Consider the following 24992-nt stretch of genomic DNA (forward strand, 5'->3'; position numbering starts at 1 on the left):
GGTGGTGTTGGAATTTCTGTCACTGTTATGTATGCAAGTTTGTTAAAACACATTTAAGCAACATAGGCATATTTTGAAGGATTGCTTTAAACACTCTACCACTTAAAGCTCTTCATGACTAAATCCATGGATATTTTTGATTAATTTTTATAAATTTCAGAAATTTGTTTTATTTTTCATTATAAATACATGAATTATGTTTTGAACTTAAATTATTGAGTAAATGGAGTGTTAATTTATGGTGATTGCTGCAGGTTTTATGCTTGATTGCCTCAATGTTTGAAGATATGATTGCTGTGTTGGAAGTTAACCTTGCTGCATTGGTGAGAACTCAGCAGAGTGATTTTCTCCCATGTGGAAATGAGAAAAGTCTATCAGTTATTGCCAGGTACAGAATTATTAAATGTTTTCTCTCCATGTTGGATGATGAATTTGTTTATCTGGCACTACAGTGTGTCATATGGTTTTCTGTAGTGCTGCTTGTTGACATGGTTTGATTTTACTTTTTTTTTTCTTATCATGCTTTAGTTGTATTGAGAGGGAGAAATCACAGAATCACAGAATGGTTGAGTTTGGAAGGCACCTCTCAGGTCATCTTGTCCAACAACCCTGCTCAAGCAGAGCCACTTGGAGTCATTTGCCCATCACAATGTCCACACAACTTTAGAATATGTCAATGGAGGGAGATGCCACAACCTCTTTGGGCAGCCTGTGCCAGTGCTCAGTCACCTTCACAGTAAATAAGTGTTTCCTAGTGTTCAGAGAGAGCCTCCCATGTTTAATTTTTTATGTATTGTCTCCTCCTGCTACTGGGTTTAGGGCACAGAGCCTGGCTCTAGAGTCTGCTTTACAGCCTGCACTGCTGCATGGGCTCCTTCCTCCTCTGCTGCAGGACTTTGCCTTCCACATTGTTGAGCTCCACAAGGTTGCTGTCTGCCCATTTATGCAGACAATAAGTCTCCCTGGATGACAACACAGCCTTCTGCTCTTTAAGACACTCCATGTCGCAGACATCTTTTGTGAAAAATCTTTTCTTGGGATTTTTCTCCCTTCTGAGAAGCTGTGGCCTCAGAGACAAATGTAAATAATGGTTATCTGCTGCTGTGGAATGCAACAGGTAGATCTGTGATTGGTCTCCTGTGGATGTTTAGATTTACTGACCAGTCACAGCAGAGCTGGCTCTCACTCTCTGTCTGAGCCAGCTGCCTTTGTTATCATTCATTTCTATTCTTAGCTCAGCCTTCTGAGGAAACCTTTCCTTTTTTATTTCTTTTTAGTATAGTTATAATGTAATATATATATCATAAAATAATAAACCAAGCCTTCTGATCATGGAGTCAACATTCTCGTCTCTTGCTTCACCTGAAAACCCCTGTGACCATGGTCACACTCCTCTCAGTTTTGAGTCATCAGCAAACATGGTGAGAGTCACTCTACTCCTTTATCCAGATTACTAATGCAGATTTTGAATGGAATTATTATACCCATGGAATCATATGGAATGGAGTTGTAACCTCTGAGTTACTCCACTAGTTCCTGCTTTCCACCTAGATCTTCATCATCACAGTCTGGTCTTGGTTGTTCATCTGGTTTTTAATCCAGCTCAGTGTGTGTTCATCCAGACCACAGTTCATCAGCGTCTCTGTGAGGTGCTTATGGGACAGAGTGTGGAAAGTTTTACTGAAGTCAGAGTAGACAATATCTTCATCTGCTTTCCCCTCATCTGCCAAGCCACTCATTTTATCACAGAAGTTCATCCAACTGATCAAGCGTGACTTCCCCTTGGTGAATCCCTGCTGGTTGTTTCTTTCTTGTCTTTTATGTCCCTAGAAATTATTTATGAGAAAATGCTGACATTTTGAAGATGAAAGAACCTCCACAATGTACACTGAAATGCAGATTTCAGTGCTTAAAATAAAATCATCAGTTAATATTCACAAAACTGGAATCCAACATGTAAAAGCAATGGTCTGTGAATTGAGTCAGGGCCAAGGCTTGTCTGTGCTGCTGAGTATCTGAGATGACAGCTGATCCACTATGCCTAACTTGTTTTTGTTAAAATCTCATTGCTATTGCACGTGTACACACACACGTGCAGACAAATAACTGAAAAGGAGTTTTGGCACCTTTTTCTAATCTGACATTTTTGTTCATTGCATTCATCAATTTTTTTGTGTTTCATTTTATAATTTAGGTGTACTTTATTAGCAAATTCTCCATTGTGTAAAGGTTTAAAGAAGAACAGGAAAGGACCTTCCAGTAAAACACTTGGTAAGTACAAACCAACTCTGAAATTAATTAAGTTATATTTTTAAAAACAGTAGCTGACTTCCACCTGGCTTGTGCCTAATACAATCAGTAGTTTAGTAGATTTTTGGTTTAAATATATATTGCATTATATTTTTACTTCAGTAGGAAGAATTTTAGACATCTGTTAATATTTCATATCGTACACATGTAATTGTAGTTAAAAATTATGGTTATAAGTATTTTTATTCTTTCAAAAACCATTGTCTGAGAATTTTCTGTGAATTTTAAAAGTGTTAGAGTGTTGAAGGTTTACATTCCTGTAAGTCATTCTTTTTCCATAGCATGCAGTAAATTTTTCTGTATAATTTGTCACTTCTTTCTTAACTTTGGTTATGAAATATACCAAAGAGATGTTTTGGTATATTTGGTTGTTCTTAATAATCTTTTGCCAATACTGTGAGGATTTTTAGGAAGTTAATTTTTGACTCAATATTCTTATATGCTTAAAAAAAGAGATCTGATGTCCAGTTGCCATTGAAGCACCTGTAGCTTTTTATGGTGGGCAACATTAAAATTAAAACAATATTTTAAAAAATGTTTTTATCCTTACCATTTGCATGTATTGTGCCTGTTACAATGTCAAAGGTTGTATCTCTAAGGTTTCATGGTATTTTCAGAATGCATCTACAGAGTTTTATCTAGAATTCCAGGCTGCCTTGGACACCCAGCACTGACAACTGTGCTGCCTTTGTTGACATCTCATGTTCAGATAGATAAGTGCTGTAATGAAATCCTTTGGTCTCTTAAGGTGTGTGGTACTGGGAGCTTCTCAGGAAGGGCCTTTTTTGTGCCTCATTGCTGCATTAAGAGAAAGGATAGTTAGTGGCATTTGCTGGGACTTCTACCCTCAGGATAGGTAAATTGTCCCAATGCATCTGGGTTTTTTCCCTTGGAATATCAACAAAATTTCCGCCTTTACAATGTTTGTTTGTTTAGTTTGTTTCTGCTGATATGAAATATTCAGTTTGGAGCTGAGGGGTGCCCACTGGGCTTCCTAGTACAGCACTGGACATGCAGACATTACCCATGACCTGAGCTGTGTAGGAACACAAATACTTTAAGGCATCCACCAGTTAGCTGGTTAATGATCTTTAGATCCATTCCTTAGTCCAAATATAGGCTATGAATGCATACAAAGTCTAAGCAGAGGCAATTAGAAAACACATTTTCTAACTGAAATGAGTGGTGAAAAAAGTGATTCAGAACAGTGTTCTTGCTACTTCAAAGTTTAAAGTTCCTACTTATTCATGTTACTGGAGGAGTGATGTTTTACAATGTAACAGTTCATATAGCTTTCCTTTTCTCAGTAATCATTATTTTTGGGTGATTAGTCATTTATGTGTTTTGTAACATAAGGGAACATCGAGTATTTATATTGTGCAAAACTATCTTTCACTCTGAAAATGTAATGTTAAAAAATATTTTAATGTAAATTAAATTATTTTTCTCCAGGAGTGAAGAACACAGTGAAGGATAAACCATTGGTTTTCCATAATAAAATTAAGTCATCAGGATATACATCAGCACCACGGTCAGTAGAAATATTACTACTTTCCCTTTCTTATTGGTGTGTGATATTTTTTCACATAACTATATAGTCTCATGATTGTGAAATTAATCACCTGTGAAAAATAGTTACGGTGCTATCAAAGAAAAGAATTTTAAAAAACATAATGTAAACCAAAATGTTCACAGCTTCTGGTCATTGTCCAACTTCCTTTTGAAATCCGTATTTGACATCCTGATTCTTTCATCTGACTAGACTCTTGTGTTTTCAGCTTGCAGAAAGTATTGTCTGAGAACTTTATTTATATGAATTTTGACTTTCAGAATATGCTATTCAACAAATAACTCACAGAAATCAAGGTCCAAACTCAGGCATTAGAATATTAGACATTTATATTGCTATTGAAGTGTAAAATCTCTTATCTACTGACATTACCCACAGATGTAAATAATAAGAATTAATAGGATTGCTTTTGTTTGAAAAACGTTGTTTCTCCCATGCAAGGTTTAATATTTCATATAAGAGTGTACGTGTTCTCTCTTGTAGAATGGCCATGTTTTCTCCAAATACTAACCTGAGAAAAAAAGAGGTATCAAAGTGGAAGACCAGTTGTAAATGGTAGGTCATCTAATGACTGTTAAAGGAGGAACAAATTAAAATAAATTTAAGAAATTAAAAATGCTTCTGTCATTGGAACTTTTTAGAAAGGGTTGCCACTAGAACTAAGGCTTCGTAAATTTGGTATAAAAATTTATCACTGCAGCAAGTGATTTGGTTTATCAGACTGTGAATTAAACTTGAGTGCTTCATATAAAAGAAAATATGCATATCTATTTTCTTAGATTTGTGTTGGTAGGAAGAACAGGTGTTAAATATGGTTGGAAGCTAAATCCTAACATGTTCTTAAGCTGCAGTTCTAGTTTGAAAAATAACTGAATGTGGCACAGGGAGAAGTGATTTCAGATCATGTCCCTCATTCACCCCTAAAAATCTTGTTACCTAAAGTCAATGCAAACTCACTCCAATGGATTTAAACAGAGTATGTGCAATAGTATAAATTGACCAGTGGAATCTTTATCACTGGTCAAAAAGAACAAATGTTTTTCTAAAGCTGACATTTTCATGTTAATTTGTATGGAATGTTAAATGGAGATATTGCACACAGTTTTTCTCTTTACTATTATATAATTTTTCCTTTATGTAATACAAATATGAAAGTAAAGAATGATTGATGCCATAATTTTTCTCATTTAAAAAGAGATGTTAAAGTGTAAAGAAACCCACTTAATAGCTCAAGACTGTTTTTGTAAACCTTGCACACATAGGAAACCTTTACATGAGTACTTCAGATAATTTCAACTTTGTTTTAGCGCTGTTTTATATAGATTAAGCTACTTAGTATTTTAAGTTTTGTGTGGGTTTTTTATTTAAATTGCCTTTTTTTTAGCTAATATTGTATTTTTCCACAAGGTCTTTATAAACAAGGTAGTATTGACATTCTTTAAATACTTTTGTGACTTAAGAAATTCTTTTATTGCCAGACACTGTTAATTCTTGATCTTGTGAATTCATACCTCTTACAGGTAGGAGTAGTTTAAATATTACAATTTAAAATGAATTTGGCTCCAACATTGGATTTGACATATTTTTTTCTGGCAAATATTTATATAAAGATGTTTAGAATAATTACCAAAGCACATTTATTTCATCACTGAAATTAAGATGTAATTTCTTTCTTTTTTCCTTCTTTGAAGTAAAAATAAAGAATATCCATTGGAAAGTTATCCTCCAATCAAATATGCAAAAGAGATATCTGTTACTTGTAAACCAACCCCAATTTTTTGTGTTCAGTATTCTGGTAAGTACAGGCTTTATAAAAAGTGCAGTTGTGTCAGTGTGAAGAAATTAAAAATTTGTGCGGCATAGTTTGTAAAGACTGGGAATTTAGTGTCGATAAATTCACAGAAAAGTTTCTGGCAATACCACATACTGTTTGATCATCATTTTTTATCTTGCAAAACCATGCAAGCTGTTGCTACATATGCAACTGGATTCTGTTTCTGATTTTATGTCTTATTTCCTTTTGAATTTTTTCTTTGACTTTCCCACTACTACTTGAAAATTAAGAGTTCTTTCACTAAGGAATTTATTTTCTAGCACATTTACTTATTTTCATTAGGGTGTATAAAATACTGAAGGTCTGTTTCAAAATATTCATATTTCTTATATAAATATTATTGAATTATTGTAAATTGAAATATAAAAAAAGGAATTCTCCTGTGTGACCCAAAGAGAGGGATTTTTCTTAACTGTTTTGGATAAATGACTCTTGCAATAGGTTTAGTCAGTTCCAATGTAAATATGATTAAGCAGAAAGCACTTCCTAGATTAGCAATCAAGCATTCTACCACGTATATAATTATGTCAATGTACACCTTGCAAGGGAAAGTATTTTCAAAATATTTAAAAACTAAATATCTGTGTTTTGAGGACAAGAACAACTTTCATCCTCAGGAAATAAAAGCAATTAGATGCAATCAGTAACTTTGCTAAAATATATTCCATCTCTGTTCCCTAGAGAGATTTGTTAGTATGTTGTAAGTATAAATCTTCTTTTAGTTTGAGGAAGAAAAATCTTTCTCTCTTTTTCTCTTTGTCTCTCCCACACCCATGCATGCACACACAGGCATAAATAACCCCAGTAAAACAAAAATTTCAGATTTTCCTTTTTTGAGTTAAAAAAAATTATGTTATTTAGAGAATATGTCAGGACCAGAAATGAATTTGCCTATAAAATCCTACCAAATTCTCCAACACTAATTGGTGATGTTCATAAATAGTGTTAAACATATGAAGTGAATATCTGGGTTTTGTTTTGTTGTAGTGACATACATGATTTTTATGATTAAAAGAGGCAGCATATTAGCTTCTTTTTGCTTTCAGATGTAAATCATTAAATGCTCTTCTTTGTAGGGGATGGAGAGCTGCTGGCTTGTGGCCAGGCTGACAAAACTGTGCTGATATTCAATTCCAGTCTCACTGATGTGCATAATGTTTTTTCAGGTAAGTTTATGAATTATATTATAAAAGATATGAGTTGAGTTGATGGTTGAGTTTGATTTAAAATGGCATGGATTCCACTTACATCACCCTGATAACAAGAGAGAGGAAGTACTGATGATTCAAGATGTAAAATTAATTTCTCTGATTGCTTAATTTTGTCCTAGAATTAAAGTGACTACCAGGTGGTCACATTTCTCAATTTTTTGTGGGGTAAGAAGCAATCTGATGATATGATGATATATACAGAAATCTTCATCATGATGTATAATATGTATTACAATAATTAAAGAGAAAAAATAAAAGCAATATATTGCAATAATAATGCATGCGTATATTGTAGCAGTAAGTCCTCATAGTTTATTAGCCAAAAAGTGACTGTGATGACTTGGCAAAAGATGTGTTTGCTTTGCAACTCCAGGCTTCTAGAGATAAACTATTTAAACAAAGAGGGACTATTCCTAAGAGGAAACCCAAAACTACAAAAGTGTATGCATGTATAAACATGTATGCTTTTAAATGAGTCTTCAACAGCAGATTATGTCTAAATTTCTACAGGAACAATCTGTTAAATTTTTAATAACTGTAAATGTTGTGGCTTTAAATCAGACCTGCTACATGAATTTTCTGTGAAAGCTCATAATGGAAAAGAAATGTTTTTACTATCTGACCCTAACAAGTATTAAAGCCAGACTACTTAAAGATATTTTAGAGAATTATTTCTAAGTAAATAACTCTGGAAACTGATTTGTGAAAACAATTTTCCTTTTGAGTAATTTTCATTATACTTAGTGCAAGAAGTGACATTAAGGAGGCAACATTACTGATATTATCTTTCTTGTGTGAGGAAATTGATGAAAATATGCCTTGTGGACTGTCTATTTTTTCTACAATAGCAAGTTTTTCACTGACTTACTTCATTGATACCTTTAATAATTTAGGTTTTTTGTTTGGTTTTTTTATTAATATTGCTCATGTCTGAAAAGCAATGTAAACTATATTCTAACATGTATGTAGCTCTTTCCAAAAGCAACATAAATGTTGAACTGCCAGGTAACGTAATGCATGGGATTAGGAACCACAAACCATTAGTTGCCTTCTTGTTTCATTCACATCATTTTTCTGTGTTGTTCAGATTACCATGCAGTCATCTGTTTACTTTCTACTTCTGATGCTCTTGTTTTAGAAGTATCATAGGTGTTTTCATGAAAAATCATGATGCATTATTCTTACTTAGAGCTGCAATCAATGGCTATGTAAATTTTTCCTTTTTTCAAGAAATGGAAATTGTATCTATTCTGCTAAAAAATTTCAGTTTCAAGGCAGCATTAACATCTCAATATTGCTGCTTATCAAAAGTCATGGCTCTTTAAGGCAGCATCAGAGGAATGGTATAACAGCAGTTTTGCTGTTAGCCTAATTTATTCAGCCTTGTTCTCTGAAGGGTTGAGTTACAGTTTTAAGCAGTTCTGCATTCTTCTTCAGTGGTGACTCTTCAGGTGTCTGTGTCCCGTAGGGAAGTGCAGGTGATGTGGAACAGCTGTAAAGAGTTACAGCCAGCATGGCCTTTCTGAATGTGTCTCTTTACAAAACCGGCTGCTAATTCTTCTCAATGTGCTCTGGGGCTGGGGAGCCTTGAGTAATGCCTGTTTTGAATTTTACTGGGTTCTTTCAAGCCAGCTGGCATCTCCTTCACTGTGTTTTGGGACTCTGGGGCCTGGAGAGCAGAGATTCTTAAGCTTTTTGCGTGGCTCTTCCAATTTTCCAAACCTCAGATTTTCCTAAGGTTCCTTACTACTTTGGAAAAGTGTTTTGTATTTTGTGGTTTTCTTTTCTTTTTTTTTTTTTTTTGTTTGTTTGATTGGTGTTGTGTGGTTTTTTTTTTTTTCTTTAATGCAGATTATTCAAGGCTTTAAAATATTTTCAGAAAATAAAAACCTTTAAATGAATCTTTCTGTTGTGAACAAAATAAGAATAGTGCTTATATGTGTATTTGTGCAGTGCCTGTGGAATTTTCTGGTGAAAATTCTACAGCTGTTTGGTAACTGGGAGTTAAAATACCTCATTTATAAGAATTTTTGTAGATATATGTCTAAAAAATGAAATATCTCAATTGCTGTGATATATTTAATAGCCTTCCTGTAATTTAAAGCAAACCATTTTTTAATATGAAACTTTCATTGAGTAAAGATAAACTATGCACAAGAGGGCAGCATAAGAACTTTGAATGTTTTAAGGCTAGATGAAATTCATCAGACTTCATCTGACAAATTGCAGTAACATGCATCAAAGTCTGTAAAACTTGATTGGCATGTTCTTTTTTGATCTTTTTTATCAGCTTCAACATGATGTTGGATCAAATTAATATTTTTACCTTTTGACTATTTTTTCTGACTTTTAAAGTTCTTTCTTTGTAAGTTTCTGATCTTGTTTTTAACAAGACATTGAAGTGGCATGCTCATTTTATTTATATGCCAAAAATAGCTAGTTCAGTAATAAAAGGTTAATAAAAAACCCCAAAGTATTTCAACCCTTTTTGATGTTGTAAGGGGTTTCCAGACCATGTTTAATATAGAATTTTGTTATAATATAATACTCAGATTTTTTTTTCCATTACTGAATCTTTGTTTAAATTTAATTTCAAGGATATTTCTTGAAAGTGGTCTTCCAATAACTTTGAAAAATTAGAGTTGGAATTATCTTTGTCTGTTCATTAATGAGAGACATTTTCTGTGTTTTTTGGTGGAAGAAAATTTCAATAGCTGGTTTACTGTTACCAGTTTTAATCCAACCCTTTGAAACCTGTACTTAGAATGTATTTTAATGTTGTGCATAATTATATTAAAACAATACAAGTAACTCTAGAGAAATTTATTAATGCAAGACAATTTTTTTATTAGGTCATGATGGTGCAGTTAACTCTGTTGGCTGGAGTCATGACAGGAAGTGGTTAGTTTCTGCATCAGAAGACAGAACTTTAAGGGTCTGGTCAACCTGCAATAAGGAACCTGCCCTAATTCTGGTAATTGGAATCTTCCATTCATTTGGACACAAAGAACACTGTTTTGCACTTTTATCTACTGTTTTAAAAGCTTTGTAGAAAGAACCAATTTCTAGAGCTACTGAGAGCTACCTCTCCCACTGATATAATGATCTGGGTGATCTCCATTGACTCCAAATTAGGTTTTTCTCATGATAATTTAGGAACAGAAAAAATCAACCTTGTTAAAAAAGAAATCCCAGTGGACATGTCTGGAAGTTTTGGTTTTATTGTCTGGTCTGTATGTAGTATTTTCATTGGCTCAGCTTTGCTTGACTTTAGTCCATTTCCCAATTCAAAAAGAAGTTCAGAGTATGAAGCTAGATTGTATTAGGTTCAATTGACTACAGATATACTGCCAGCTAATTTAAGCAGAATTAAATATTTTTTTTTACTAAAGATGTAAGATGTAATTTTTTTAATAGATGTAATATTTTTTTTAATAGATGTAATAGATGTAATAGAGTAATAGATGTCAAAAATAAGAAGGGCCACTATAGAGTTTAACCTCCTGGCCTGTGATCAGGATGACAGAGAGGTTCTGCCTTAACACGAGGAATCTCAGACAAAAACATATTTATGTTTGACTCCATTCTTCACAAATTCCTTTATGTTTCAGGGTAAAGAGAAGTTCCATAAGACTGTACGCTTTGCACAGTTTTATTTTATAGATACATTTATATTGCTGTGTTGTGGAGCTGAATTTCATCTCTTAAGTTTCCATCTAGACACAACCAAGGATGACCTAAAACGGTGAGTTCATTAACAGACCAGTGAAGGTTCTTGTAAAGTTTGATCTACAATTTTGTGTGTGTTGAGGTGAGCTGAGGGGGAAAAACTATTACAGAAGATAAAAAGCTGAAAAAACCAGTAAAAGCTACTTCCAAAATATGTTTTTTTTGAATGGAAGAACAAAATGAATTAGGGCTGCAATACTGAAGTCTTAGTTGATATTGTGAATGGTATGTTTTGTCTGTTGATGATATTAGTCAGTATTAGACTGCATCCTTAGATGGAAAAAGCTGGTCTATTTTCTTCCTCTATTTCCTTTGTAGTTTTGCTGCTGCAAAGAAAAATGTACTAAGCACAAGCTTAAATATGTTTAGGAATAGGAGTGCTTTCCTGGATTGAGGCATGAACCTGGTATGTGGAACTTCACTGAAATGTTAAATGATCAGACAGAATTATGTAGTAGTTTTCTTCCATAATTTGCTTACCTAGTTTGTTTTACTTGTTAATTCTTAGTTTATGGGGATATTAATAAACCAATAAAAAGGTAACACAAATTGCTACATAAACTTCAATTTCTAAGAGACAAGAACAAATGTACAGTGTCCAGCTCAGTGTGTCCACAATACCTGCCTGAATTTTAAATGAGTTGCACTTTGAATTGAAGATATACAGGACATGTAGCAAATGCATTGTGTCCAAAAAAATTCTTAAACATGATAAAATTCCTCTTTATTTTTTAATAATGGGTACTCTTCTATGTCCCCCTCCCTCTGTTACTTTAGTTCAGTTTTCTCATAACTTGTATTTTATGAATCTCAGTTTACTCTTGGTTGATTTTCTTTCTATGTGAAATTGTACCCATGTCATGCCCTGTGAGGTATTTATCTGTGTAGTAGTCTGCAGTGTAGAAGAAAGGTATTTCAGCCAATTCAAACAATTGTTCTTGCATTTGGGAAAATCTTAACTGTTTTAATCAGCTTCTTTCAGCATGGTAAATTGTACCAGAAGAAACTTCATACTGCCTTCATTGGATTGTACCTATTTTATCAGTTGGCTTCTTTAAAGTTAGCTTGGGTAGATTTACACAAAAATAGAAATAAATCATTTGCTCTTGAAGTCTAGTACAGTTTATTTTTTAGTTTATTTGAATAAAGTACTTGTGGAAACTACAAAAGATTCTTGGATCAAATTGCAAAACACTGTATATTTATTATCTTTTGCTTCACCATCACTACTAAAGTGGTTCTGATGTCCATCTGAAAAGATCAGCAGATCATTGTTAGAGAATAACAATGAAAGGCAAAAACCAAGTTACTAAGCATTTTTCTTTTGAACAGATCTGGCTGACAACCATATTGCTTTTGTCAAATGATCTCAGTTTTGCAAACTTTTAGCATTGTTGGAAAGAAACAGTAATGATTCCTATAGCACATCATGCATGGACTTTTGCACTTTCATTAGACAGATGTGCTAAAATGCAAGTGTGATATTAACTGTTACACAGGAGTTACTTTAACACTGTGCAGACAGTGTCCAGCAATGGCTAAAACCCTGGTCTGTTATCAATGCTATTTTGACCTCAAGTCTAAAACACAGCACCATACAAGCCACTATGAAGAAAATTAACTCCATCCCAGCCAGACCCAGTACAGTTGTTATTGACTCTGTATTCCTCAGGTGACTTCTATGAAAATCACACTCTTCTTGCCCCACATATCCATATCCATGGAGTGTTGTTTTCTGTTTACTATAAGAATAGATCCATGTTGCCTATGTGGATATATTTCAGTAAACAGAAATTTCTAATTATATTGAATTACAGTGCAGTTTTTGTTGTCTAATAAAAAAGTCTGAAGCCATTTTAGAGTTTTTGGCATGTTTGCCACCTCTGCATGGAGCTGGCAGGTAACCCACAGGACCCTAAAATGTTTTGTGTTTCTTGAGAAGCAAAATTTCTTTGGTACTGTGTGATCAGTCCCTTATTCTCCTCCTGTCTAAATGGAAATTATTTTTTCCTCACTGTTTTCATTCTTTCCTCACTGTTTTCTCTTCATTTTCCTCCTGATTGCCCTATCATCAGCACATTAAATGGTATGCTGGAATCCGTGGCATATCTGCTTTCTGAACATAGGTACTTGACAGACTTTAATCTCTTCAACATTTTCAGTATACATACAGGATTATTTTAGTGTATCATGTAGATGGAAAATCAGTCTTCTGTATATGAATATCATGAGTTGTTTTTCATCTAAATGAGTTTGGTTGCTAAGTTTTTAACGGAGTTCAACAATAAGGCAAAAGATCTGTCACTTTAATTTTTAATAATGAAAGAAAGCATTTTGATTTGTGGTTCCAGTGGGTGGGTATTAACAAATCGTAACTAATTTCATTAACAGAAGCATTGGTTTGATATTCTTTGCAGATACAAACAGAGGAGTGTTTGCAAATTGGTACAGAAATTTCCCATGACTTCAGCAATGGAGATTACCAGCCTTTCAGCAGTAAATGAGTTCTATTCTTGTATCCTTTGTATTTCTTATTTTCTTGATAGTTCTTTGGACTTAATGACATGGACATCAGCTAAAGTAAGTAGCATTTGATGAATTACTACTCCTTTTCTATTGGAGCAAAAACTTGTAATTTTTTGTGATGTTGAACTTCATCCTTAGACATAAATTTTTAGTGCTGTAAGAGTTTTGTTGTTGCTCATAGAGCAATAAATACAACAGAGTTTTTATATATGTTTATTTATCTGTATTTTTAATCTGTTTATATGTTTTGTTTTTTTTTACCTTTGAATAAGTTTAACTTTAACACAGAGAACTGTACAGATATTGTACTTACAGCTGGCAGCAACCGAGCATTGGAAGTTTTTGACCTCAATGCAGGCTGCAGCACAGCAGTGATACAGGAAGCTCATGTTAGATCAGTCCATCAGATCTGCCAAAATAAGGTACATTCTTTATTGAATTTTATTTCTAATACCACTATAACATCATCAACAAAGAAGACAGAGGCTAAAAGTAGAATTGGTAGTAATCAGTAAGTTTTTATATGTTGGGGAGGAAGGGCAAGAACATGAGTCTGTGTGATAGGTCCATACAGATTTTCTTTGTTCTCTAGTGTAAAGGAGGGAGCAGTTGGACTGATTGAATCATCTTGCTATTAGAGAAGTGTTTATTATCTTTTGCCTTACTTGTGCTAAAATGCATTACTGTAGTTCAACAGGAATTTTTCCTTATGTAAGTGTTCTCTTCTGAAGCTCAATCTGACACCATGTGATTTATTCTGAAACTTTGGAAGCAGCAATAAAAAATAATTTCTCAGTACTATGACTTAAACCCCCTCATCCTTGCTCTTCTTTTTTTTCCTTGAAGACTGATTTGAATGTTTGTAGTTTTTATGGTAGCATATGTTCTGGAATGCCTGCTGTGTTAGGTCTGGTTGAATGTGGTGCTTCATTCCCAGTTGGAAAGTCCTTGCTTCTGTGGGTTTAAAACAATCCTTGTTATTACTGTTGTAGAACTCTTTGTGGGTTTTCCTTATAGATGTGATCTGGTAAAACACTTAAAATTGTGCTAACTATTTCAGTACTGTTTTTAACACATATAGGTTTAAAGTTCTGGCTTTTCTTTTCGCTGGGTCAGCTTAGTGCCTTCAGGTTATTTAATCAAGAAAAACTCTAAAGTTGTGGGCAAGTACTCATTTGGGAAAAAAACCTATGTGGTAGAGCAAAGAAAACTGACCATTTTGGGGGACAATTATACATCAAAGTTCTCTATTTTTTCAGTTATATAAAACTAGTATTTTAGAGAAGTCAATAGGAAAATTACACATAAACTATTTTATTACATTGGGTAGTTTAAAACTATTAGAGCAAATTAGACTTATAAAAATGTGCAGAATGCTGTGTGCAAACTACATCATGTTCAAAGTATGAAACACACTGGAATCTAAGGTTCTCTAGTAATGAGACACGATTCAATGGAAACAAACCTGTGGAGAGAAACAGTTCATTCTGAAGATCCAGTGCCTACACCCCAAAATTTATGAAGGCTTTCCTTTGGATTATTCCTAGTCTCATTGTGTGGACTACATACTCATTTGTGATTGCAGTATATATATTCTTGAACTGCATTTTCTTCTTTAGATTCATGCAAATCAGTTCTCATGTTCCAAGACTCTTTTGTGATTCCACTTGGATAATGGTTAAGTGGGCATAATCATAAAATTTACTCTTTAAATTAATGAAAAATCAAATCTATTTTGAGGTTGTGGTAGATTAAAGGGAAATTATGTTCCAATTACATGTTGGAGAAACCTGTTAGCAAATTATAAAATACATAGGATATCCTGGAAGCCTAGATGATCAGCATGATGTTCTCTTATATTTGATTTTAGACAAAAACAGCTGAAACAAGTATATATAATTTGCCTTGTAATGACTTAGATTTTAAATTTTTCTTTTGATCTGTTCTAGAGATTGTTTGCGGTTGCCAGTGTGTATGAAATTAATCTCAGCCTTTAGTGTTTTGATTAAGATTATCATAACAGTCCATTGCTTTTTATACTGAATTTTAAGAGACATAGTAAAATGAATTGAATAACATATCAAAATCATCTTCTTGTCTTAGAGTTTAGGAACATATGAGATATCGAAATAGATGGCAATTTGAGATCAGATCACAAAGATTCAGAGCTTTAGTGTTAATAATGCCTTTGTAATGGTGCAAAACATATTCTTTGAACAGAAAACTGTCATTGTGAGCCATAAATATTTGGATGGTATTGTGTTCTGCTAGCACAGTTCTAGAGTACACCCATTTGCACAGAAACAGCAAAATTTTCAATTTTCTATTCAGACACTTTTGTTTCAAAATTCATTGGTCCATTAGTTAGGAAGTCTACTTGATGTGAAGAGTGAAAAATGTAATGGGTAACTCTGAAGTTTCAGTCAGTTAACTTTTTTCTAACCATAGTTACAATGTTGGCAAAAGTATAAGATCACCAGAAGGTACAGAGTGCTTTCTTATATATCTATTTTTACGTGCCTTTAGCGTAAGCCAGCTGCACTCCTTGGATGACATAAATGGTGCTTATAAGGAAATAATGAAGGAAAGTGAGATTCTATAGAACCGTATCCTTCTTGAGGCCAAATCTTATGTGGTGGTTTGACCAGGAAGAAGTGGGAATTCTGGGATGCTGTGGTCAAACCAATGGATGCTGGGATTACCTGGTGTAGCCAGTGGGGTTTGGACACACCTCCGAGAACACACAGCGGTTAAAAGCAGAGCTTCGGCCCTGGGAGGCTCTCTTGGGACTTGGAGGGAAGGAGGTCGGATCTCCCTTCCCCCATCCAGCCGCTGCTGCTGGGCGGGGGAGGGGCAGCCATGTGGTAGGCCTGGGCCTGGACAGAGATGGGAGTGAGGAGGCCCTTGAGGATGGAAGGGTGGAGGAGCCCCAAGAGACATTGGGCAGCCATTCCCCCCCCAGGAGAGAGAGAGGGAGAGCTGGTGTCTGAATTTGATAGCGGCCGGCTCAGGAAGAGAAAGGGGGGGGGAATGCAGCGAGGAGGTGCCGGCCGGAGCAGCAGGGAGTGTGGGAGTGCCGGAGCTCTGGGACAGACAGAGACTGAAATGTTTTACCCCTTTCTTTCATGATTGGGACCTTGCAAAAATGCTGATCCTCCTCAGAGCTGAATAAGAAGGGAGATAAGAGATGAGATGAGACAAGGACCTGACCTGAAGGATGTGGAGAAGCCTGGCTGAGTGGGGAGAGATGATTGGAGTGGCCTTTTGGCTGGACTTTTCTTGTGTAGCCATAGACTCAGTTTTATTCCTGTGACACAGAGACTGCACTTAGGGGGAGGCAGAGCCTCAGAACCAGGAGGGTTCATTGTGGGGACCCCTCGGCCCCAGGGGGTTGGAAAAAAATGGGGGGACAGATGTCCCAAAGCAGGGACTGTGCCTTTTTGGAGTGAGACAAGGCATCCTTAAAAGACAACCCTAAAAGCAGCTCTGGTCCATGCACAGTGGTGAGAGCACTGGGCATGGAAGGAAGATGTCACAAACGGCAAAAGAACTTTCCGGGCGGTGCTGAGTGACATGGAAGCACACGAGGTTTCAGGGGAAGCCTATGGTGCAAGAAGGACTCCTCTCCTCTTCATGGACTGAAGTTTGAGTATTCTAAAGGGTGGTGCCAGACTGGGCAGTTGGTGATTTGGGGGAATGTATTGGATTGGGAAATTTTGGTGGTGGGGAGGAGGAAAGTGCTTGTTGTAAGGTTTTCAATTTTTTCTCTTATAGTTTTTTTTCCTTCTTTTCTTGTAGTTTAGGTAATAAAGTTTTCTTTATTTCTAAGCTGGAGCCTGCTTTGCTTATTCCTGGTCACATCTCCCAGCAGACACCAGGGAGAGGGTATTCTCATGGGGGCACTGGCTCTGTGCCAGGCCCAAACCATGACAGGTTGCAATGTAGTTAATCTAGAGAGAAGCTGAGAAGGGATTACAGTGGTGGATGAGGAGGCTGATGGGGCAGAAGAAAGGGATTTGTGTATCAGAATGAAAGCATAGTTTCAAGAATGTGTGGGATTTTGCTACTTTCTGCATCAGATTCTCATAAATAATAGATTATCATAAATTGATGGGCTATAAAAACACAAAGTGATAAATAAAATTCAGCTCGCATATTATCCCAACAAGTATATAGTTTCTTTTCTTTTATATCAATATTCAGTAGTCAATGTCGTTTGAAGATACAAGTATATGTATTAATAAAGTATATTGCTGACAAAATTTCAGGGCAGAGAAGGTACAAATGGATTGCACTTCCTAGCTTTAGTTTTTCCCTGTATTCTGTGTATTCTATAGTAAAGGAGTAATGCACAAAGTAAATGTGTATGTGTCTATAGAACGTCTTGTTTTGGATTCTTGTGACCAGTGCTGGCTGAGTCAAGGGTTTGCTGGTGACCAAATATTTCAAAGGCACAAAAAAGGGTGCTCAGTAACTTTTAATGAATACTGTCCTTTGGACTACTACTGTCTTTGTCTTTTGCTTTACTCTTTTATTTAGTTATACAGACCTAATGTGAGACTGTGTAGACTTTGTTGGGAAATGTGTTGCACAGTACATTCTAATTAATCTCTTAGAGCAAGCTATGCACCAGCTTTCATAATGAATAGGAGATTCCTGGCAGTCAAATACTGATTGCAGGAAATTACCTTGCGGTTTCTGTGATGTGTTCAGCCAAATCAAGAAAGTGAATGGTAAGGAAAGGAAAGAAAGTGTTTTAACTGTTTCAGTCTGATTCCCTGGAGAAAGAAGTATTTAGCCAGAAGAAAGGCTGGGATTTGCCAATGTGGATGTTAAATTATCAGAGGTTTAAAGCTGGATTTAATTATTTAAAAGTATGAAGCCAAAATTAGCCTTGTCATGAATGAATGCAATTGCTACTGAAGTCAATGGAATTGGACATTTAGCCCAGGGCTAACAATGTCTTATAATTAATTGTTGAAGTAATCTTTGCTCCCTCCCTTTCACTGCCCTTGTTTTCTTCCCTAAACATCCCATAATGTCTTGTGCAATCACAAAAAGATCTTCCCCTGCTTCACATAATGGATCCCATACCCTGATTTTAGCAATCCCCATCAGTCTGTGAGATGCCCCAGATAACTTGTCTCACTGACTGTCCTGGTGGGTGTCACCCCTGGACCAAAGGGCTCACGGCTGTCCTGGGACAGCACTGGGAGGAGCCAAGGCCATGCTCCATTTCTCTGACTGGGTTATGGGACTTCCTCTGCATGCTCTTTGCATGCTCTTCCTCTTTGCTCCTTTGCATGTGTGCAGACAAGCTTTTTTTCACATAATCTAACAAATATTTACTGTTTGTTTCTTAGATGGACTAAATTATCCACTGAGAGGATGGATGGTCACTGGACTGGGTTCCCCAGTCCCAACTTCGTCCCAACACCAAGCTTTTCAGAGCTCAAGGAGCATCTGGACAATGCTCTTAATCATATGGCATAATTCTGCAAGGAGCAGGGAGCTGGACTTGATGATTCCCATGGATCTCTTCCATCTCAAGATATTCTATGATTCTATAAATAATTAATGCCATAGAGAATAGTTACCTGAAACTGATTTATTGTTTTACAGGGATCATCCTACAGCACTCAGCAACCTGAAGCTTACAACCTTTTCCTGACCACAGCTGCAGGTGATGGCATCAAACTGTGGGATTTAAGAACACTGAGGTAAGAGTTAATTAGGTACCTTGGAATAAAAAGCTTTATCTTTATCTTGCTAACACTTTATATGCTTTATCTTTATTCAGAATTCATACTTGCTGTCATATACCAGTAGAAATTTTGATGTGGAATCAGAACTACAGGTTAATGGAAGTTTACTAGTTTTTAGAGACCAAGCAAAGTGCTCATTCCTCAATTATAGTTAGTTATGTGGAAGCCATTAAATATTTATGATTTATCATCTATGTTTACCCACATTCGTAGATCTAATCGTATATATATATAAAAATATAAATATAAATATATATACATATATATATATATAAAAATATATATATATATATATATATATATAATGGTGCCCTGAACTGAATGCTAATGGTATTTCCAAAACAGCATGCCATTACTGCTAAAATAAGTAAAATCTATGATCTATCTTTTAAAATATAAGCCAATTGCAGCAACATTTTTAAAACCATAAATGTAGCGCTATAAGTTTGCATGACACATTGCCATAAACTCAGAATTAAATGCTACACTGCTACACTGTTTCTAAACACCTTTCAATTTTGAGAAAACCTTGGGACAAATGAATAGAACATCAAGGAGGGAACATTGCTCAGGAGAAGTAATACCTGGGGCAAGCTCTGTTGTGGACGCCAAAAGAATTATGTTTAAAAGAAAAGGGGGTTGGGCAGGAGAATGTTTTGCTTCAAAGAACAATTTCCTGTTTGCTTTCTGTGTATGTAAACATAGCTATGGAAAGATGTCATATAATTTTTCTAGTACTGAATTTTCTATTTGGCCAATGCTTAATAAACCTTTCATTTATTTCCATCTTTCTGTGGTAGGAATACATTAAATCTATAGGGGGCATATGTGTTCTTTTCAAAATCATTGCTGTATTACCTTCACTCAATGCCAGAAAGTAATGAAACTAGAAACTGCTGGGTTGGAATATGTTACCTTCTTATGTTTTTCTAATAAGCTGCTCAGACTGTGTTGCTGAAGAGTAATGAAAATGTAGAAAGCTTTTCACAGATCACTTATCTGTCTCTTTGTTTCTAAATACTAATATAAGTAAAGTCAGTGAATGGTAAAGTAGTTAAAGTGTAAAATCTGGGCAATCAATTAAATGAATATGTCTTGAGAAGAAGGAGCAAATTTATGTATGTTCTTGCTGTATATTTAATTTGGCTAGGTCAGTGTATTCTAGTATCCACTGTGTTCTATTAGCCAAGCTTCAAAAAAGTAGTTCAAGTCCTTAATGACAGATATTTTAAGGGTGCTTGTGAGATACTATGTGTATGTGTGTGTTTGTTACACATTACACAGTGATCAGTAGTATAAACTCTTGTGGAGAAGAAATAGAAAAAATAAATAATTGTTTTTCTCTTGATAGCAATTTTCAAGGAAAAAAAGACAAACCACATTTTTTAAAATGAAATTTTCTGCCATTGCTCAGACCAGAGACTGAGTCTTCTATATTTTAAAATCTGTTCCTGAGTTCTCAAAAGGAGTAAAACTGTTCAATTTTTCCTATGTGTTCACCAGGTGTTTCTCACATAAATAAATTTTAAATGTCTACGTTTGGAAAGGTCTGTTTGAACTTGGAACAAGTCTCTGCTGAAGTGTTAGTTCTACTATAGTTACACACACTGAACACTTTTGGTTTTTTTTTTTTTTTTTTGTTTTTCTTGTTCATAGATTTTGTCCAATCAAATCCAGTCCATCCCTTGCACTTTTGAGTACTTACAGGAGAGATTAGTTCCTAAGCAACCTTATGGTGGGCCAGTACCTTTAATCTCTTAAAGTTGTTGATTTGTAAAGTTGGTGCATCAACAACTGTTTCCAGTCACCCCGGAATGACCTGCCTTTGTTTTTCCATTGGGTTTACCAGAATAGGGTTTGTTTAATGAAATCTTTGTTAAGTCCAAGATCTCCACTTAATTTTTTGTTGATTTTGTTCTAAATATTTTCCCTAGCTGTCCACAGTGAAAATTATTTTGATTTTCTTTAATCTGTTTGTTGCCCTTGAGAATCTATCCATTGTTAATTTATTAAAAATTCTGTTAAGTACAACATTTTGATTAAATAAGGGGGAAAAATCCCTTTAGCACAGCGCTCTTCAAAGCTGCTGTTGAAAGCATGGGAAATAATTTGCAGAATAACTGCACAATTCCCTTGGACTCTTAGGAGATTTTTTATTCAGTTTCTTTGATGGTGGTTCCTTTTCATATGACATGCATTCCTTTCCTCAGAATTGACTGTGGAATCATAGCAGGATGCTCTGGTTCTCTTTTGATCTGCACAGATTAAATCTTCAAACAGGTTAACCTGCTCTACACCTTTATAAGTTTTGAATATATGAATATTTTTGCTTTGAGTTCTACAAAAATTTTGCTATTCAACCTGTCTTATCAAATTACGATTTTTTTTTCCAATGAAAATTCATTTAACTTTTCTTATGTTCTTGAATTTGTGAAATTATTTAGCAAATTCAATTTTCATCATATTTTTTGGATAAAGCTGTGAATTTGTCTGTCTCTTTCACTATTGATGATCTGGAGGAATTCCAAGATTCCTTCAGAGAGTGCCAGAATGTCTCATGGGTTCCTCTGAAGGTGGTACAAGAAAAGACATTTTAACTTTCTGATATTGTCAGCCAACCTCACGCAGCCAGGTCATCTTGCCAATGAATGAGGGAATCTTGGACACTGCTAGTGGCTTTTGGATTTACTCAGACTCCTGCTCCATTTGCTTTGAAATGCATGGATTTGTAAAGTTTCATCTGAAGATTTTGAATATTTTTTATAATTCTCCTGCATTCTCCTCATTTATAACTAAAGCTAGGAAAAGCTCCAGATGATCTAAAAAGCAGATTTAAGAATAAAAAGGCAAGGAAAATACTTTTTCTTGGAAGAAGAGAAATATGGCTACTCTTCTTCCAGGTTAGGATAATGAACTATGAGACCATATGAATAGATAGTTTAGAGTAAGATAATGACCTTTGACCAACTTCCAAGAAATTTTGAAGAGCAATTTCAGTCTATATTGTCTAAAAGAATGACCTCTTGGAAAACAAGTAAAATTACTTTCTCTTGTGTCCAAGGTGAAAGCAGTAAACACAAGAGTTAGGCTGAGATGCTGTGGAAATCTGAATGAGATGGTCACCAGGTTCAGGATTCCCAAAAATTCTCAAAAAAGACTCAGAAAAGCATTTAATGATCAGGAGGTACAAAAAGTTAATACATTCTTACATTTTTGAAGGAGTTGAAGAGTTCTTTGTGATGAAACCTTGTAGACTCATTCATCTGTAAGACACAAGAAACGTTACCATCCTTTCTCATACTGCTGTGTGTATTGAATGTATTTTGGAGACATTGCTACTCTTACTGAGGTCAGGAATCTGGCATTGATTTATACTCAGCCATACCTGTTGTCTCCACCAATTAAATTTAATATCTCAGAAAAGTCTGGATTGGAATGACACAAGTTGCTGAGTCCTTTAAGCCACAGAGGCCAGATATATCAGAAAATTCCAGTACACTAAGCCTCCTTGTCTGCCAGTCCTGCCTGTGTTTAGTGGCTGTGCTCATGAACATATAGGGCAGTGAGATGCACTTTGACATCCTAGTGCTGTAAAACCAATGCATAGAAAGAATGTAGACACTTAGGAATTAATAAACATTCAATTCCCTTACACAGTAAACTCATAACAACAGGAAGTATCAGACTAGACTAAATACCAGCTACTTTAATATGTTCATATATCACTTAAATTTCATATGACAGCTTTTAATTCTGCTTTACCAGTCTGAATCCTTTCAATTTCTCACTTCCTCCCACTTGCAGATTAGATAATTCTGTGCTTGAAATGTCCAGAAGAAAGGAAATTTCTTTCATTCATTCTATTAGGAGAAAACTAAAAATTCATAGAGTTGCACCCTTCACTTCGTTAAATGCATTTAGAATATTGACTAAACACTTAGTATCACTAGCTCACATTCACTAGCAAAGTTACATGAATACAGATATCTTCATGACTGGATGATAATGAGAAAAATTGTGTGTCCAGTTTTCTACAGCTTCTTTTGAATGGGTCATTCCAAAGAGTCCTCTTCCTCAAGAGAGGTTTTAGAATGTGAAGTAGTGTAAAATTTTTTTCCCTCAGGTAGATTTCAGACCCCCTATAAAGCTTTAAGACATCGATGTGGACCTTCCCTGCTCATCAGTAAATTATGGCTAAAGCCATCATGCAATAAAGCTTCATCCTTCTTTGTGCCAATAATTGTGTGACCTGGCTTGACATCAGATTTTCAGATGTATATTTAGTCAAGTAACCAGGTGCACTGTGAGGACCCTCACTGCTTCACTGGGCCTTAATTGCCCTGATCAGCCTTGGAATCCCACCCATGAACTCTGCTCCTTGCTTCAGGCTGTAGAAGTCTGTAGAAATGAGCTGGCAGAAGCCATCTGAAGTTCAGCAAGGGGAAGTGCAAAGTCCTCTTGGCACCAAATGCAACCCCCAGGCACCAATATATGCTGAGGTGGGCAACTAGGTGGAAAACAGCTTTGCAGAAAGGAGACCAAGATGAACATGAGCCAGAAATGTGCCCTTGAGGCAAAGAAGGCTTATGATGTCCTGGGCGGTATCAGGAGGAGTGTTGCCAGCAGGCTGTGGGAGGTGATACCTCCACTCTGTTTAGCACTGGTGAGGCCACACTGTTTCTGTGTGAGCACTGAGGTTCGATAAGATGACTCCAAAGTTGCCTAACAACCTCAACCATGATGTCACTTTGTGATTCTATGAAAATAGCATTTTTTCTTTACTTTCCACAGAAGAAATAGGGTATGGGAAACTTGCTGGGGGAGCTGATGTGATATTGACTAAGACAGCAAGATGTACAATAACAGTTGGAATTGAAAATTAATTTAAAAGGCAGGAAAGGGACAATTGTGCTATGCTGCCAGAAATAGAGAGAGCAGGGAAGAGTTAGTACAGCCCAGTTTGGAAGTCTGGGATGCTGCTGTGGTAGTGTGAGGAGGTAGATGTAGTAGGTGCTAGATCACTGTTGCAGGTAATAAGACTAGCAGGGACAAGGTATTAGGAAGAGCTCCCAATACCTGTTATGGTTTGGGCCTGGCAAAGCCAGAGCCCCCATGAGTATACCTCCTCCCTGAGGTCTGCTGTGAGATGTGACCAGGAAATAAGCAAAGCAGGCTCCTGCTTAAGGAAAAAGGAAAAAAACTTTATTAACTAAACTACAGCAGACTAAACTACAAAAGAAAAAAGGAAAAAGGAAAAAAAAAAAAACACAAGGAAAATGAAAACTACACAGAAACTACACAGAATACTTCCCCCTCTTCCTCCAGATCCCAGTACAATTCATTTCCCAAAATTATCCACACTCGGTCTGGCACCATCCTTTAGAAAATCAAATCTTCAGCTCATGAAGAGTAGACGGAGTCCTTCCTTGTACCACGGACTGCTTGTCACAATCAGCACACCGCCCGGAGTCCTGCTATCTCATGACATCTCCTTTCCATGCCAAGGTGCTCTCACCACCAGGCATGGGATGAGGCAGAGGCCTGCTCTCAGGGTGGACCTTTTTAAGGATGCCTCGTCTCGTTCCAAGCAGAGCACAGTTTCACCTCTGGGACCTTTGTCCCCCCCATTTCTTCTATACCCCCTGGGGCCGAGGGGTCTCAACACCAAACTCTCCTGGCTCCGAGCCTCCGCTTCCCCCTGCAATGCAGCCTCTGTATCACCAAGAAACAGTCCATGGCTACACAAAAGAGTCCAGTAAAATTGCCACTCCATCGTCCCCCATTCCTTCAACATCTCTCTTTCTCTTTGCCAGACCCCCTTACTGGCTTATTTCTTCCTTCATCTTCCACTCTTATCCCTTTCCTAGGAAAGGTAATGTTCCGTGAAGTTCTCACTATCCACAAGGGTTAAAAGCTTTCCCAGGCCGCTGGGCTGCTCACTGCCCCCCCCTTCTCCTCCCAGCCGTGCTGCCAGCACATGATATCAAGTTTCAAGGTACCAGCACAGGCTGCATTCTCTCCGTCTCCAAAAAGGAGGGGGGGGAGAT

General features: G+C 36.1%; 1 protein-coding gene across 1 annotated transcript in view; it reads left to right on the forward strand.

The window, feature by feature from the left end:
• The window catches only part of WDR27 (WD repeat domain 27), a 92239-nt gene that overhangs the window by 12042 nt on the left and 55205 nt on the right, over window positions 1-24992 (forward strand). The window contains exons 11-21 of the mRNA XM_063153471.1: window positions 255-388; window positions 2195-2271; window positions 3763-3841; window positions 4364-4435; window positions 5572-5675; window positions 6791-6880; window positions 9778-9899; window positions 10537-10670; window positions 13072-13169; window positions 13481-13602; window positions 18803-18900. Coding sequence (XP_063009541.1) covers window positions 255-388; window positions 2195-2271; window positions 3763-3841; window positions 4364-4435; window positions 5572-5675; window positions 6791-6880; window positions 9778-9899; window positions 10537-10670; window positions 13072-13169; window positions 13481-13602; window positions 18803-18900 — 1130 coding nt within the window. The remainder of the gene's footprint in view (window positions 1-254; window positions 389-2194; window positions 2272-3762; window positions 3842-4363; window positions 4436-5571; window positions 5676-6790; window positions 6881-9777; window positions 9900-10536; window positions 10671-13071; window positions 13170-13480; window positions 13603-18802; window positions 18901-24992) is intronic.

The sequence above is a fragment of the Melospiza melodia genome, chromosome 3 (genome assembly GCF_035770615.1).
Source record: "Melospiza melodia melodia isolate bMelMel2 chromosome 3, bMelMel2.pri, whole genome shotgun sequence".
NCBI lineage: Eukaryota > Metazoa > Chordata > Aves > Passeriformes > Passerellidae > Melospiza > Melospiza melodia.